The sequence below is a fragment of the Salvia miltiorrhiza genome, unplaced genomic scaffold (assembly GCF_028751815.1).
Source record: "Salvia miltiorrhiza cultivar Shanhuang (shh) unplaced genomic scaffold, IMPLAD_Smil_shh original_scaffold_259, whole genome shotgun sequence".
NCBI classification, from domain to species: domain Eukaryota; kingdom Viridiplantae; phylum Streptophyta; class Magnoliopsida; order Lamiales; family Lamiaceae; genus Salvia; species Salvia miltiorrhiza.
Window position 1 is genome coordinate 340,204 of NW_026651511.1, and position 18,323 is coordinate 358,526.

General features: G+C 33.4%; 1 protein-coding gene across 1 annotated transcript in view; it reads left to right on the top strand.

The window, feature by feature from the left end:
- The window catches only part of LOC131003688 (gibberellin-regulated protein 6-like), a 98,289-nt gene extending 82,159 nt beyond the window's left edge, over positions 1-16,130 (top strand). Inside the window, exons 2-5 of the mRNA XM_057930234.1 lie at positions 15,132-15,221; positions 15,326-15,361; positions 15,465-15,498; positions 15,709-16,130. Coding sequence (XP_057786217.1) covers positions 15,159-15,221; positions 15,326-15,361; positions 15,465-15,498; positions 15,709-15,890 — 315 coding nt within the window. The 5' untranslated portion in view covers positions 15,132-15,158 and the 3' untranslated portion in view covers positions 15,891-16,130. The remainder of the gene's footprint in view (positions 1-15,131; positions 15,222-15,325; positions 15,362-15,464; positions 15,499-15,708) is intronic.
- The last annotated feature ends 2,193 nt before the right edge of the window (positions 16,131-18,323 follow it).

An 18,323-nucleotide genomic window follows, 5' to 3' on the forward strand; every position in this document is an offset into this window, starting at 1 on the left:
CAAATTGTTTTAAAGATTTTATAAGTTAGTCAAACACCTTCTAATGGGCTAAAGTACTTATAGCCTTCTCTTTGATGGGAAATTTTGAAAAACATATGTATTTTTACTCATTTTTCATTATTTTCACATATCCTGTAGGAAGGATAATTTTCTCCGCGTAAGATGGAAAAAATTTGGACAGTCCATTTTCTCTCTTTTCACATCAATTCATGATAATATTATCACGGGGGATTGATATGATAATACTCCCTCCGTCCCGCGAAGCGTGACCCACTTTCCTTTTTGGGTTGTCCCACGAAGCTTGACCTATTTCTAAAAATGGCAAAAAATTTACCCTTTATTCACCTTTTCACTTTTTCACCTACCACACTTAACACACAAAATACCAATTTTTTAATTCCCGTGCCAAAAAGAAATGGGTCACGCTTCATGGGACGGAGGGAGTATTTTCTTTGGGGCATTAATATGATAAACTATATTTTCCACCTTAAAGAACACGAAAAAAAAAAATGGGAAAGATAATATTTTTTCATTTTTTCTTATTCCTCATCTTTTTATGAGAAATTTACAATCAAAGATAACATACGCATAGCATGGGTATCCGAATCCGATTTAGAGACGCACTTACGTGAGCGTCGTACCATTTCTGCGCGCACAGTGAGCGCGGGTTTGGGCCGGGTCGGACCCGAGATCCGGCTCCAATTTATGTATTAAAAAAAATGTAATGACTTTATTACTAATTATATATAATTCGAAAGGAATTGTTACCAATTGAGAAGGTAGCGCAGTTGGGGCCTATATGTAGACATTGGGTTGTGGGTTCGAATCCCAGCTCCCCTTCTTTCCACACCCACATTATTAAAGTGTTTTAATTTGTGTTTTTAAAGTTTTTTTTACTAAAAAAAACAGTGTCATTGTTTCATTCTTTTCCAAGTGTTTTAATTTGTGTTTTTAAAGTGTTTTTTACTAAAAAAAACAGTGTCATTGTTTCAAGTGTTTCTCACTTTTTTGACATATATTACGTATTTTTTCTCTTTCTTTTTGTTTTTTCAATTTTAAATTATATATACATATATATAGTTTTTAACTTTTTTCTCAGTTTTTCATTTATTTCTATAATTTCTTTATTTTATCATTTAATTTCTATAGTTTCTTTATTTTTTTTCTATAGTTTCTTTCTTTTAAATATATAGTTTCTTTCTTTTTACTTGTAGTTTCTTTCTTCTATAAGTTTCTATAGTTTCTTTCTTTTAAGTATGTAGTTTTTTTTTCTCTTAATACTTGTAGTTTCTTTCTTTTAAGTATGTAGTATATAAATGACACTACAAGATTTCAAATGACACTATGATATTTCAAATGACACTATGACATTTCAAATGGCACTATGACATTTAAATGACACTACGATATTTTCAAATGATACTATGACCTTTTAAATGACACTACAAGATTTCAAAATGACATTTCAAAAGACACTACGAGATTTCAAATGACACTATGACATTCCGAATGACATTACAAACTTTCAAATGACACTACGATATTTCAAATGACACTATGACCTTTTAAATGATACTACAAGATTTCAAATGACACTATGATATTTCAAATGACACTACAAGATTTCAAATGATACTATGACATTTTAAATGACATTATGACATTTCAAATGACACTACGAGATTTCAAATGACACTACGAGATTTCAAATGACACTATGGCATTTCAAATGACACTACGAGATTTCAAAAGACACTACGAGATTTCAAATGACACTATGACATTCCGAATGACATTACAAACTTTCAAATGACACTACGATATTTCAAATGACACTATGATATTTCAAATGACACTACAAGATTTCAAATGACACTTAGAGTTGTCAACTGGGCTGGGCCAGCCCGGCCCGGCCCAGGCCCGGTTGAGCCCGTAAGGAGTTAGGCCCAGCCCAGCCCAAGCCCACATTTGAAATGGGCCGGTCCTGGGCCGGGCTTTTTATAAAATATCGAACCCAGCCCGATTCAGGACCACATGTCTAGTGGGCTTGGGCCTCAAATGGGCCGGGCCTCACATGGGCTTATGCTGGGTCGAGTATGATGGGCTTATACTGGGTTGTACTTCGAATGAGCTTCAGTTGGGTACGAATGAGTTTTCAATTTTAGATTGTTTTAAATTTGTAATTATTATCTTTAAATTATTTTGAGCTTATTTATATATTTGACAAATGGTCCTTGGGCTTTAAATAGGTTTAATATTTTATTGGGTTTAATATTTTAGTATTGCTAAATTGTGTAGGGAATTGAATATTGAATAAGAGGAATAAATATATAAATAATATTTAACCTAAATTATTGGGCTTGGACCGGTCCTGGGCTGGGCCTGGTCCTGGTCCTGGGCCGGGCTTGGGCTGGGCTTCTAACGATCCTGGTCCTGGGCCGGGCTTGGGTTTGATAAATAGCCCAAATGGAGCCCATTTCAAAGGGTTGGCCCGGCCCAACTAACCCATTCGATCAAGTGGGCTGGTCCTGGGCCGGCCCATACCGGGCTTGGGCCGGTTCGGGCTGGGCCGGCCCGGCCCAGTTGACAACTCTAATGACACTATGACATTTCAAATGAAACTTCAACAATTGAAATGATACTACAAGACTTCAAATGACACTATAACAATTCAAAATGAGATTACAAGATTTCAAAACGACACTATGTGTCATTCTAAATCTTAAAGTGTCATTTCAAATATCATTTAAAATGTTATAGTGTCAATTTCAAAATCACATAGTGTCAATTCACAGTGCAGAGATCCCGCTGCACTGGACTCCGCTGGACTCGATTCCGCTGGACTGATCCCGCTGGCACCCAACTTCGCTGCTCGTCAGAGGGGAGACTACTTCGCTGCTCAGCGGGGAGACGACTTCGCTGCTCGGTACCTTCTTCACTTCTCCGCTCTGTCGGACTCGGCTTCTCTGCTCTGTCCCTGCAGAACACCAAGAAAAGCAACAAGAAAAGCAACAAGTAAGTGCGTCTCGCACCTTGCAGACTCCGGGCAGAGCGAGCGCGATGGTCTGATTGACCGTGATGCCCAACCTGGAGCCCCCGCCTTTGAGCAGCGTGCACAGGCACTGCGGTTGCGCCCCCACCACGCTCGACAAGCTCGTGCAGCACGACGCTGACGGGTTCGACGAGTTTCCACTCACGTAGTTCAGGCACGGGCTCAAGCTCATCTGCGCCACCGTGCACCCCGACTGCGCCGCACCTCCCTTCACAAGCATCTCCACCACCACCAGAACCAAGTGTCGCAGCTACAAATGCAGCTGGCGGTGGCATTTATGAAGTAGATAGTGTAATTCATAAGTAGTGTTATTCATTTATCCAAACAATGTCATTTATGAAGTAGATAGTGTCTTTTACTAAGAAAAATTGTGTCATTTTTACTAAGATAGTGTTTTCTGAATGTGAGGAGAAACACGTAAGGAGTAAGATGAAGGAGAGGCAGGGCCTGCGACAAGGCGCACCTCGCCGGACGAAGCCACGGCGGCTAACGCCCTTGAAGAGAGAAGAGGCGGCGAAATTTCATCGGGACGCAGGAGTGGAAGAGAGAGAAAATAAGAGAGAGAGAGAGATCTTTTCAGGCGGTGAGAACTGAGAAGTCCTGGCCAAAAAAAGCGGATTTTTTTTTTTAATTTACAAAATGGGTCAAAAGACCCATTGCAGAGCGGGTCGGGCGCGCGCATATGGTGAGCGCAAATTTATAACGGCGCTCATTTAAGTTTTTGTGTCCGATTTAATACAAAGAATATTGTGTAAGAGTACTTGATAAATCAAAATTCATGAGACAAGATAAAATTTTGATCCTAACATAATATAATTATAAATATATAGATAGATACGAGTTTGGATTCAGATATACCATTAACACTCTCGCGGAAGTTTTTAGTGCATTTAACATCTTATTATGATGAATTTGATATCATACTTAGATACTGAGAAAGGTATAATTTATCTTTGGATATTTACTATGGATAAGTGTTGTGTCCTCAAATTTTACTATATTTTACCAATAGCTCATAGCTTCTAATTTTATCTTGAGACGAAAAGAAAATTTATTCATTCAAGAAGCCAAAATGAAAAGTCCGACCTCCGGATCATTAAATCTTGAGTAACAGTTGCAACTTGTTAACCAATTTATGAGCGATTGCATTCGCCTCCTTATGTGTATGACAAAAATAAAAAACTATGTGCTTCCTTGCATGTTCAAAAGCTTCCCAAAAATTATCGTTTAAAGAGCCGACTCAAAACGGAACCCAAAAAAAAAAATCAGTAAAAATATCCACCAATCCAAAATCATACTCAAAACAGAAACCAACACCTAGCAGCAAGATGTGAAGTTCTCCAAGTAAAACCGTAGTCGTAGAACCAATCGGCCTGGTCACAACCGCCAACACCACCCTAACGTGATCCGGTAACGAAAATCCAACCACAAGACATTGTCCCCCTTATTGGAAAGGAACGCTATCGTCCAATATTAGCATCCCCGGCTTCAGTGTTGTCCACTTAGCGTTGTTGGGAGTGAGAGAGCTAGAAGGACATTATTGGTCATTTTATGAGAAAGTTGCTCTCTCTATTATCGAGTGTAATCGCAACTCTTCTTTGGAGATTCTTTCTCTTCAAGAGCTTATAAGATGAAATATTTTCAAAAAATTACAAGTTGTCAAAGTGTGTGGATAATTCGCTCTTATAAATTAGAGCGAATTGTGAGGTAGAGACAAAAAGTTATAGAGTGATGAAATTGAAATTATATATAATGAAAATAACACATCAGAATTGAGTTCGTTTTGTAAAATGATTGTTGCTTATGGTGCGTTTCCTTTGATGGATAAATTTATCATTGGAAAATGAGAAATAACAAAAATTTATGCTTTTAGATGTCTCCTTTCTTTTTCAACATTTGACACAAAAGAGAAATTCACCATTTTTCCTTCCTCATTTTCACTTCAAGGATGGATAATATTATCCCTCCATTTTTGAGTGGATAATATTATCCATCCTTGAAGTGAAAATAAGGAAGGAAAAATGGTGCATTTCTCTTTTGTGTTAAATGTTGGAAAAGAAAAGACACATTTAAAGGCATAAATTTTTGTTATCATTCCTTTTTGAATGATAAATTTATCCATCAAAATAAACGCACTCTTATAAGATAATAAGAAAATAACTTGTATACGAACTTATTTATTGGGGCATTTATTTTTATAACTTATTTTGCCAAACACTTTGAAAGAGTTTATAAACTACAATACACAACTGAAATTCTATTTTAAGGAGCTTACACCTCTTAGTCATTTACTCTTGCTTAGGAAGATACTCTCACTACTTAGATTTTAATGTCTTGATAATCAACTAAGTGATCGACCATTGGCACATATATACGCACCCTCAAACGGAAACTAATTAACTTTTGTTCATCAAATTGATTTTCTTAAATAGGGGACTGTGGTGAATAAATATTAAATAGGGTCTGTTAATAGAATTATCCATAATAATAATGCAGGTCATTATTTCGAGGCCGAATAAAGTTTAGCCCAAATTTCTTCAAATCGTGCTGCTATTTTTAATATGGGCCATACCATTGTTTGAATCATAATAACGTAAACTTCGTTCTGAAAAAAAATAAAATTAAAGGTCTGAATTTTAATATGTGAAGGCCCACTCTGGAAACGATCATGCAAGATCGAGAAATTTTTCAAGTTTCACCAAATTTTCTGTTCATTTATTTTTTTTGGCAAGGCTAATAATAATAATAAAAAAAGAGTCTAAAGTAGTTACCTTTACGAAAATAATTTACGCGAGTGTGTTTTAAAAATGAAAATGGAAATCTCCCAAAAAATTGTACATCAATCAATTTCAACCATAAGTATAACAATAACAATAAGGTTTCGTTATTTGTTCTTAAATGGAATCCTTAATTGCTTCATTTATTATACTAGCATTTGCACCCCGTGCAATGCACGGAAAACGTTTTTATATTTTTATATATATAAATTGATACCAGCTCAATTAAATATAAGAAAAAAATTAATTTTTCACTTAATATATTTGAGTTGAATATTAAAAAAAATAAAAAAACAAAGAAAAATCCACAATAATAAAAATTGATATTGTGAAAAGGCATAAATAATATGTAAAAAGAATAAAATAGAAAAAATTGATTTATTCAAAAAAAGAGGAGAGATGAGAGAGAATTTTTAAAAATCATTAATCTTTAAATAAATATAACTCTCCATTTTAAATCAAATATTTACATAAAATATATCAAATTAATGCTCTTATCATGATATTTAATTTGATATATTTATAAATAATTTTAATTTCACAATTTTAGAAAGAAATAATATTAAAAAATAAGAACACAAAGAAAAAATTATATTGTACAAATAAAACTTCAATTTTTTATAATTACAAAATTGCCACTTATTAATTTTGAAATCAATTTGAAATTAAAAATTATCTTCTTAATATATTATAAATTATTATATAAATATAAATTTATAAATTATTTATAACCAATGCCTTATAAATTGTGTATATATACACATATAAACATATAATTCATTATGGAATTATAAACGTGGGTTATGCAATTTTTCTTTTTAAACGTGGGGTGTGCATTTTTTTTTTTAAAAATGATGGGTTATGCTATTTTAATTGAGTTAGTTACTTAATTTTTGAATACATACAATAAGTCATTAGTTTTGTAAGAAATCACAAAATTGCCATTGAAATTGATTTGAAATCAATTTCTAATTGAAAACTGTTGTTTTAATATAGTATAGATATTACCTATATAATTTAATACATAGTGTAGATTTATAACTCGTTAGTTTTGTTGTTTGCGCTCAAAATGCTTGAACCCTTGAATAAATGAACGTTTGATCAAACCCATTGTTCTATTTGGATTAAACTTTCCTCTCACAATGTTTCTATTTCATTCAAACTCTTTGGATTGTTAAATTTTGAATGGCCTGCAAATGAATTAATTATATATGATTAATTGAAAATTTTAGTTTGATTGTTATGATTATTTCTAGTTGAGGCCCGTTCTAAGAAAAAGGCCCAATTAAATCATCCACCCTATAAAGAGCAACAGTAGTATGGTCCAGTTGCTTTGGATCCTACATAGAATGAAAAGGATAAATTCGATCCTACCTCCAAGATTTTTTTTTTTTTGAGAATTCGAAGGTATTATTGTTGTTGTTGTTGTTGATCTAATTGGTAATGAAAGTTTTTCATTTTTGTTTTAAAATGTACTATTATTAGAGTAAAATACAAAATTGGGTTGGCGTAGTATTTTCGAGACAATGTTGTGTTTTTCGTATTCCTTTTTGAAGAAATGTTGTGTTTTTGTAGCAATTTATTTAAAAAAAGACCATAAAAGGTTCAATTAATGTTTTATAAAAGAACGCAGGTATTTCGATTTTTTTTTTTTTTTGAGAACCAACACGTAACCATAATATTAAGAAGAGTCAACAGAAACAATCTCTCTAAGCCAAGAGGGGAACTCTCTCGTTCAACAGACGGGCTCAGAGCAACGACAAGAAAAGTTCGCTAAACTATGAGCAGCAGTATTAGCGTCACGAAACACATGTTTCACATTAATAAGGAAGGTTTGCCTCGCAGCTTGAACTATCTCTTTTAAATCATTGGGCAAACATCGAGAATGCTCATCTTCACTCACCATAACTCGCGCTGCAAGAATCGAATCCGTGTAAATTTCCACCGGCGAGATATCATTCTCCACACAAACGACGATCCCTTGAATAATCGCCATAATTTCGATTTTTGAGTAATCCCTCATCCAGGGCCCGGGTATATTAGAAGAAATAAGATGAGACATGGAATATAACACACTTTAATAATAGTAGAATTCACGGTAGTTGCTTAACGTTTTATAGTGATTTATTTTTATCTATTTTTCTTTTTTAATTAATTTTTAATTTTGAGTTTGAGTTAAGATTGTAAATTATTAATAATAAAAATTAATTTATTTTTGTAAAAGAATGAATTAAAAAAATACGTAAAAGATGATTATTTATATGCTTTCAATGTACATATATTATTTAATTGATGAAAAGATAACAATGAACTGTACGAAACTGCCCAAAAAAATTCAGATTAGAGGCTACCACTTCCTAACCTCGTGTAAATACCTACATATTCTATTTTATACCAAGTTCAACCTATATCGATAATTTTTGGATCTACACATCCCCTCATCCATAGTTTATAGTACTAGTATTTATCAAGAGGAAACTTATAAAAAATATCATCTTTTAAAAGTGATATGTTTTTTAACTCCTCTTTAAAACTAACTATTTTATATAACAAAATCTGCGAAAGGACTAAAATACTCCTTACGGTCCCCACTACTTTAATTTTCGCGCAACATTACATGTGTCCACGATGGTGGACACGATCATGTCCATCGTGCCCACGATGGTGCACACGATGATGGACACGATCATGCCCTATCTAGGGGTGTAAGTGAGTCGAGCTAGCTCGCGAGCTACTCGAGATCGACTCGAAAATTACTCGAAATCGACTCGGTATAAGTCGAGTCGAGCTCGAGCTACTCGACTAGGTATCGAGCCCGAGTTCGAGTTTCACCATACTCGACTCGTTAGGCTCGCGAGCCTAATCGAGCTTTCAAACAAATTACAATTTTATCCCTATATTATAGCTTAATTACTAATATAGCTCATAATATATACATTTGTTGAAGCATGTATGAGACGAGCTTAAACGAGCTCGGGCTCACCGAGCCTAAACGAGCTCGAGTTCGATTAAGATTCAATAATCGAGTCAAACCGAGTCGAGCTCGAGCTCATCGAATATGCAATCGAGTCGAGCTCGAGCTCAAAAATCTCAAACTCGAGCAAGTCGAGCTCGAGCTCGAGCTTGATACATATAGACCGAGCTCGAGCTCGAGCTCGAGCTCGAGTATGTCAATACTCGACTCGACTCGGCTCATTTACACCCCTAGCCCTATCGTGTCCACGATCGTGCCCATCGTGTCCACGATCGTGGGCACGTGTCATGTTGCGCGGAAATTAAAGTGGTGGAGACCGTAAATGATATTTTAATCTTTTGATTCATTTTGGTATACAAAATTGTTAGTTTTAATGTGGGGCTATTAAACGCTCCACTTTTAGAATGTGGTATTTAAAATCTTGAACCCATTTATCAATTACTCAAGTTTTCAACAACAAAGGAAAACCAATATTGTCCATAAAGAGGTAGTCCTTAAAATAAAAGTGAAGTTAAAGCTTAATAGTTTCATATATTATACATTTTAAAAAAAAATTACAAGAGGTATCTATTATATAATCAATAAGTCATCCCGCACGCAGGCAAGATCACTACACCACACAAATATAGAAAAACTATATCGCATGTAGACGGGATTGAACCCAAATTTTTTTACAAATGAGAATATTTGGGTGACTAAACTTTGTCACTTAAATTAGGCGTTTTCATATATTTGTTTGTACTATACTTTTTTCATCCCATTTAATTTGGCTAGTATTCTTTTTGGGTTGTTCTCATTTGATTTGTTTCTTTTTTTGGGAGTTAATTTTAACTATAATTACACATTTTACACTATAATTTTATTATCCTGAATAATGATGCTGAAAATAATTAGATGAAATAAAATGAGGTGCAGAAAATCCCACAGTAGCAGCTTGCACCGAAAAAGAATTCAAATTTATGGTTGGATTTTGGACAGACATTTGACGAAATGAACATGCAATGTACTGAAATGTACGTTTTGGATATGTGTTTTACAGCGAAGGGCACCGCTCTCTTGTCCAAACCATGTGCCCACCACATGCATTTTGCTCTTTCTCTTTCTCTCTCATTCTATTTTTCAATTAAAATACATACTATTTTCTTTAATATTTTTTTAAAAATAAAAAAACATTTAAAATAATTTTATCGCGATGAACTCGAATCTAAGTAATTTAAACTCAAACTTTAATTACACTATCAATAAATCAATATATTCAGAGAGTGTTTACTTTGAGTGATATGATTGATTAAAAAAAATAGTTCAAATTAATTAACCGTTTATTTTGAATGAATTATTAATTTTACACTTATTTAATTATAGTATTACAGTATTTCAATTTTCAGCTACTCAGTTCTACATTTTATCACTCTATCCCATGGCTTAAAATTAATATAAAACACACATTTTTTTGTTGTTGATAGAATTACAATGGAATGGGGTTAAATTTTGGGGTTGCAAAATATGACCAGTTTTGAAATTTATTGTTGAATGGGGCCCACTACCCCAACTTCCCTAACTAACGCCTCACATGCAATTAAATCTTTGCATCTCATCTTTCTCTACTTTCTAATAATAGTATATTATGTTTACCTCAAAAAAAGAGAATATAATGTTTTTATTTTTCTATTGATTACTATATGGGTATGGTGATTGGTGACGTATCATACTCTGAGCCATCTCCAATGCATTGGTCCTTAGAGCATCAACAACCCTTGCATTGCACCCACTCCAGCAATGGTATTGCACTCACTTGGGTGCAATAGATTTTATTTTATTTTTGATATAGTTTTATTCTAGTTTTCATTTTAAATTTACAATAATTGATAAATTAAAATTTCATTGAATTCAAATTCAAATCCTACATTGATTGAATTAAAGTTGCAATACAAGAAATTAAAATCCTAAATTACTTAAATTAAAACAAACATAAAATAAAAAATCCTAAATTATTTGTTGATATATATATATAGGTGCTAAGAATTAAAAAAAAAAAGGCAACAGATAGAAAAAAACGGTAAAAAAAAACGGCTACTGCCGATTTATTTAAATTGCAATTTTTTTTTTTCAATTTTCCTTTTTTTTTTTGGTTTGAAAAGGGGCGCGTGTAAACACGCCCCCTCCTTCGCTCCCGTTCGCTGCTGGTGCGTTCCATCGCCCCACCCCCATTGCACCCGGGTGCAGCAAAACCGGCGGGTGCGATAGGCCGGGTTCGATCCAGCCTTCGCACCCAGCGTTGTTGATGCTCTTAGGGGGTGTCTTAGATGGTGGTCCCCACCTAATACACATCCCTCTCCAATGCATTGTGTCTTAGAGAGGTGCTTAGATCCTCATTTCCACAAAATTAAAATTTCTATATTTTTATTTTTAAATTTTAAATTTCATTAAAATTAAAATTAAACATTACATTAAAAATAAAAATATTTTAATTTAAATAATTAAAAAAATTACATAATTTAAATAACTAAAAAATTACTAAAATTTAAAATTCCTACAAATTACGAAAAAGAATTAAAAGATGCTAAATTTTAAAATTCAAAAAAATCAAAAACAATAAATAAAACAAAACATATTAAAAATATTTAAAAAAAAAGTCAAACACCTACCCACCTACCCTTTTCTCCCCCCATCGTCTTCCCCAAAATTTTCCCATCTCTGCAACATTTTCCAGCCCAAATTTTGTCATCTCCAAATAGAATTTTTCGAGTGGGCTATATTTGTTTCATCTCCAAACAGAATTTCTCAAACAAATTTTTTTTAAATAGGCGCGTCCGCCGGACGCGTCTCATTCTTCTCCCCTTCGACCCGATTCTTCCCTAAGCCTCGACTTCGAATCTGGCCGCATCTCCAGCGCGGCCACCAGTTTGGCGACCCGGATCGACGCCCCCTTCGACACGTGGGGTGGAGATGCTCTCATATAGCCCTAAAAATTAAAGGTGCCGATTTTGAAACTAGCTACCAACGTTTTAGAGTGCAATTTTGGTTGATTTAGAGCATTCAGAGCGGATTAATTTATCCATCGATTCGAGTCAATATTGACGATGAATCAGTCGATATAGGGTGGAGTGATTTGAGACATGACTCATACCTATCTCATAATATTTTTTTATGTGTGACGTATGCATTCATGCGTTTGGCTCGAGCTGACTTGACCGATGAGTCAACTGATGCAGTATACATGTGACTTAATTCAATTAATTGATCAAATGAGTCAACATGATGAGCTCACCTAATGCAGAATAAATAAGTGCGTCGGAAGCATCGATAGGTCAAGCATTGACTCAATCAATATAAATGTTCTTATATCAAATTATTGGACTATAAAAGTATATATATATAACGACTTTCAAATAAACAAAAGAGAGAAATAATTTAAATACAAACGATCACCCTATAAGTAAGGTTATGAACTCCTTTACTCAAGTTATAATTAGCTTTTCAAGAATATTCGAATTTCTTTCTTGTATCTTTGTTTAGTCCTTGAAAATATATATTAATAAGATTTATTATTTGCTAGCTCATGATCGCTACCACATATAGTCATGTGGAGACTAGTGAATAGATTAATCGATCCTCTCGAAATCAAATTATCTGTTTCATTTCTGCAAATCGTGTTCATGTGCCACCACTCATAAAATAATATTAATGATTCTATGAATTAAAGTTGGTAGGTGAGAGTAATTTAGGAAACGATTAAGAATTTATCACTCGATAGTTTCATTACCTATTAGTGATATTTCATGTTTACAAAAAGTGTGATCTTTTTGTCATTTTAGTTAGTCTATAACAAATTTGGTACTTCTATTCAGAGCCGGCCCTTGCATAGGGCCAAAGGGGCAAGGGCCTAGGGCCCCTTAAATTTAGGGGGGCCCAAAATAAATACAAGTCCACTAATATTAATCCTATTAAAAAATTTAGATTATTTTTCTAATATTTTTATTGGATATAGAATATTGTTGATTATAATGTGGCTATTGTCCCCTAAAAAAAAGACTATACTGGTTATTGTAACTTTAGTAGAAAGAAGTTTTTTAAAATTAAAATCAATAAAATTATAGTATATATTTGCATTCTACTATATCTCAAAAAAAGTTAAATGTATTAGCAATTTTATACTTTAAACATGGGGTATTTTTGAAGAGGTTATTGATAATTGTTCCCAAAGTATTAAAAATCTACTTTATTTCTATAATTATTTGGTCATTAATTTATGATTTATTGCACTTTATAATAATGTTAGTTATATATACAACTATCTCAAATTTGCTATAAAATTATGAAGCTTCATTTTCTAGGGGGCCTTTTTTTTTCCTTTCGCCTAGGGCTCCCGGAATGTCAGGGCCGGCCTTGCTTCTATTCCGATATATTTTCAACCTCATTTATATATATTCAATACTTACAAAAAAAACTACTCCCCCCCTGTCCCACGAATTTTGACACGTTTGGTTTCGACACGAGAATTAAGGAGTTGTAGATTAGTGTTTTAAGTGTATAGTTAATAAAGTATAAAAGTGATAAAGTAGGAGAGATAATGTAATAACTTTATTTGAAAATGTGTTAAGATTCGTGGGACGGCCCAAAAAGGAAAACATGTCAAGATTGGTGGGACGGAGGAAGTAATATTCTCAAGTATATCATTTAGTAATTGTCTAATTAATAAATCAACTCTGATGAGTTTCTTTCTTCATTTTATACACATATTTCAACCATTAATTTATTAAAATCGATGCCTTCAAACCACTGCCATAATTTTAATAGATGGCGAGAGTATTGTACATAAAATTAAAGGGTTTATCAAAATTACTACTACTAATTTTTAATGCCAAAATCATCGTTTGTAATTTGTAAACTACTGCGTTTATTTCGTATTTACGAAGATAGTGATTTGAATGAATTTCATGAATTTGGACTCTTAGAAACCGGCGTTACTTCAATTTCCAAGAGCATTATTGGTGAAGGCAAATTAAAGGTCGATCGATTCAAGTAATTGTTCAAGTTATAAGTTTGTGTAATCTGAAATTCTGAATGCATTAAATGATTTCAAACCATTTTACGTATTGGCTAAATTAATTATATTCCTCGAAATTAATCAATCTACGTTTCAATTAATTTGGTAGACTATTGTACTGATGTGACGAGTGATGAATAGATCATGTAACACTGAAGTGCAACACAAATTAAGAAGCTGGTTGTATTTTTCCTCAAAATTAGTATTTCACATCATCAAAATAAATAAACAAATTAGTTTTTCACAAAAGTGTGTGAATCCATCAAAGATTTTGTATATAGCAATTATTGTTGTAGTGGGCTATAAATAGTCAATGAATTCTCCATCAACCAACCTGCTAAAACTTCTGTTCTTGTATATGTGTAGTGCAGATCTAAACCGTAACCACAAATGAATAACAAGAAAATGGGGATAATAATGCCAGAGAGAGAAAGAGAGATAGACCGTGTGAGGCATGTGATGCAACTATCTAAATCTAGCTAGTAACATCGATTCACACGGAATATTTTATTTTAGGGTATGATATTCTTCATATATTTTTTTTTTTTTTTGGAAGAGAAGATATTCACAATCACAACTATACTTAGATGCTATGTATGCGAGGCATATAAAAAATTAAGAATTTAAGTAATATAGAGAGAGAAATGTTATGTTACGCCGATTATTATTCACTTTTAGATCACGTTAGCGTTATCTTTTATACATTTATTTTGATTCTAATACTTGATCAAAATTGTTATTGAGATCATTCATTTTATAAATCACATAGAAAATCAAAACTCGATTTCATCATTTTTCCTTTCATTAACGTCAAATAATTAATAGAAAGAACAAATTGATTTTTTTATTTAATTTATAAGATTACTAATCACAAATAACTTTTTTTGAGGTATTAAAATCAAAATAAATGTATAAAACAAAGAAAATAACATATATTTATCATAATTTTGGATACAAAAGAATTTTAAAAATATATTGGGGGGGGGGGGGGCAGAACGTTGATTAATTTTCAATTTTGATTAGTCAGATCAGATCTAAAGTTGGGGGGGTTTTATTTCCGGTGAAAAATCCAGAAAATTAAAAATTTCATTTATGTGAGTGCAAAATGAGATGTAAATTATTTGGTTGTGCATATGAAAATTAGACAAGGTGGGACCTACAAAAATGATAACCACACCCAACCATCGTACCTCTCTATTTATAGCCCCCACAAATCAATGTTGCTTCCCCACACCAAAAACCCCTCTTCTCATCTCTACATTCATTTCTTCATAGAGGGGATTTTGCTTTCTCTGCCTCACCTAAAATATGGCTAAGTACTTCGCCTTTCTGCTTCTCGCTCTTTTCGCCATCTCCATGCTGCACATTCCCGTGAGTAATGTGTGTGTGTGTGTTTTCCACATCAAATAATGTGATTTAGTGCGTGAAGAAAATGTGCTCTACATTCATTTCTCACGCCCCTTTTTGTATCACAGGTCATGGCATCCCAGTTTGAGGGTCAGTTGAGCAAGGTTGGATTTCTATTAATTTATAACTTCTTTTTGTTCTTTTTCAAATTAAATTTTCTGTAAATTAAAATGTGCTAATTTCTGTGTTTTTGTTGGTGAATTACAGAGTGGATATGGCCCTGGCAGCCTCAAGAGCTACCGTAAGTGTTCAATTTTTGCTGCATTATATCTGATCTAGTTAAAATATATATATATATAAATCAGCATTACTAAAAAATAATACTAGTTGAGATCCGACATTCTACTTATTAATCAATGGAAATATGGAATGTTATGTGATTGAATGTATGAATCCTTTGACTTTGGTCAAATGCGAGTATACTAACATATGTGAAATGTGAAATGACCAGAATGCCCATCGCAGTGCACGAGGAGGTGCAGCAAGACCCAATACCACAAACCGTGCATGTTCTTCTGTCAAAAGTGCTGCAAAAAGTGTCTATGCGTTCCCCCGGGGTATTATGGGAATAAAGCTGTCTGCCCTTGCTACAATAACTGGAAGACTCAGCAAGGAGGACCAAAATGCCCTTGATTTTTCACATACTACATCATTAGACTATATTATCTACTATCAATTTAGTCTACTAGTATGTGTTACTCTTTTTTTTTTTTTTTAAATTTTATCTTATGATGTTTGTTTTGGGAGTTTTTGGTAACTCCCATTATAGTATGTGATTTGATATGTGTAAGCTGAGCTGCTATGCCACTCCATTTGAGGGCTTCCTCTTGAGTGAGAGTTGTTTATTTATGAAATCGACTACTCTATATTGAAGTTCCCTTGTTCGAATCTTACATCTTGTTGAGATTTATTCATTAGTGATATTGATTCTAAAATCTGAAATTTTGATAATTTGAAATAATCCTGTCCAAAATTGGTTTACTTTTTGTTTTGGGACTCTATGAGCGAGGTGGAAATCCGGAATTATGACTATATATTCATTGCTACAAGAAAGTTACCTTTTTTTTTCCTGCTTTTACTCTAAAATTTTTTGTCTTGGTAGTGGCGAGTGAGACATGGAATAAAATACTCATGAATTGAAAAAGTAAAAGAGTTCATATGGCTTCAAGATGTGAAGTGGAATATTAAAAGTGGTTTGCCATGTAGCTGATATTTCACATGGAAAGTTGCAAACATAAAAAGGGTAACAAGAAAACAAAAACTAGTGACGACTTCGAAATCATATCTTATGCATACTCTATGTTGGTATTCGCAGTGGGCTTTCAAAAGATCTATAGCACTCACAAGACCACCGAAATCTTATGCATAGTCTATATTAGGAAATTATTACTTCCTCCATCCCACATGAATTTTAAGGCAATTCTTTTCGGCACGAAAATTAAGAAAATAGTATTTAGTGTAAGTGTGGTAGGTGAAAAGGTGAAAAAGTGAATAAAGAGATTTTTTTTGCCATATAAGAAAACTAGTTGTGCCCCCGCGCGCGATGCGCAGAGTTACATATTTATATGTACATATATTATATATACACACAATAAATTATTTTATATGTAAATTTAAATATAACTCTTTTTTATATATAATTTGATGTTTCTTATTTATATTTATACTTTGATGGTGGGTTAATGATAGGTTGATTTGATTTTCAAAATATTTAATTAATAAAAGTTACATTAATCACAACTTTGGACTCTAAGGCAGATGCAGAAATCAATGAAATGGTACGTAATCTTTCACAGGCCTGATTGCTATCTCATAATATATAACTCTTTAAATAGCTATATCATCTGTTAATACTTCCAGTACTTCTGAATGTCTTGTGTATCATAAACCCATCTATCTTATGCAGCCAATACGCCATGTACCATCATTAATCATGAACAAAAATAGCAACTTCTCCACCACCTAAAGGAAGAAAACTACTAAAAAAATATAATTAAAACAATAAACCTTTGAGAATACATTACAATTGATCCTCAGAATAAACCTCTAAATTTTTTGTTCCTGAAAAAAAAAAGAGGCACAAAACTGTGAGCTTTATTGTTCCACAGGATTGTATTTAGACATCTTGTTCCCTTCTAATTATACGACTCATGTTTCTAGCGGGCAGAAGCTTACCAACAAAAATGGATTTTTGTGCATTTAACTGTTTCCTGCCAATTGCTGAGTCTTCTTAGCACTCAAGAAATACTACCAAAAAACCAAGCACCTGAGACAAAGAAACACTATTAATATATCTAGCTGTGGATCAGGAAGAGTGACAATACATGAACTCATGGCCAAAGCAGTTCTGTTGGATAAAACTATATAAGAATAACCAAAGCTGTAAGAAAAGTACAAACTTGAGGAACTACCAAAACTGTAAAAAAGTGATAAGCCTATATATCCCTCTCATAACACATATCAAATCAAGATATTAACGTCTTAATTGTTCGCCTTACCCTATATGGTATAATGGAATTAAAGCAAGAGAACAATGTGAGTGAAATATTTTGTTACTAATCTTATTCACAGTGTAGGGACGATCCTTTCTAAACTCACTCTCATTTATATGTTGAACCTTGAAGAGAAAAACTTGACCAATCAAATTATTTTCAATATCAGGGGCACTTACATCAGATTTTTCAACCTGGTAAACACACCATGATTTTTTTTTAAATAAAATTTTTATTAAAGAGGAAAAGAGAAAAAAGACGGCAGAACCAAAACCCTTGAGAGTACAGAGTGGAGCAAACTAAGGGCCGAGCCTCATTAAAACCTCAGCAAGAGGAAAATGAGTACTCGTTTAAGAAAAGGTGCCTAAGAAGCTTAGTTGGAAAATTTTCAGAAGCTCCGGCCGAACCATCGCCCCTTAAAAATCCCGGCTCCCAAAAGCACAGAAAAGGAACAAAACAACATAAAAGAAAAGAAGAAGACGGGTACATGGCCGGAAAGACGCCATCGCTGTGACCCCTCGAAACCGCAGAGCAAACAAAACCGAGGGCCAAGATGAATCGCTCCACCCAAGCG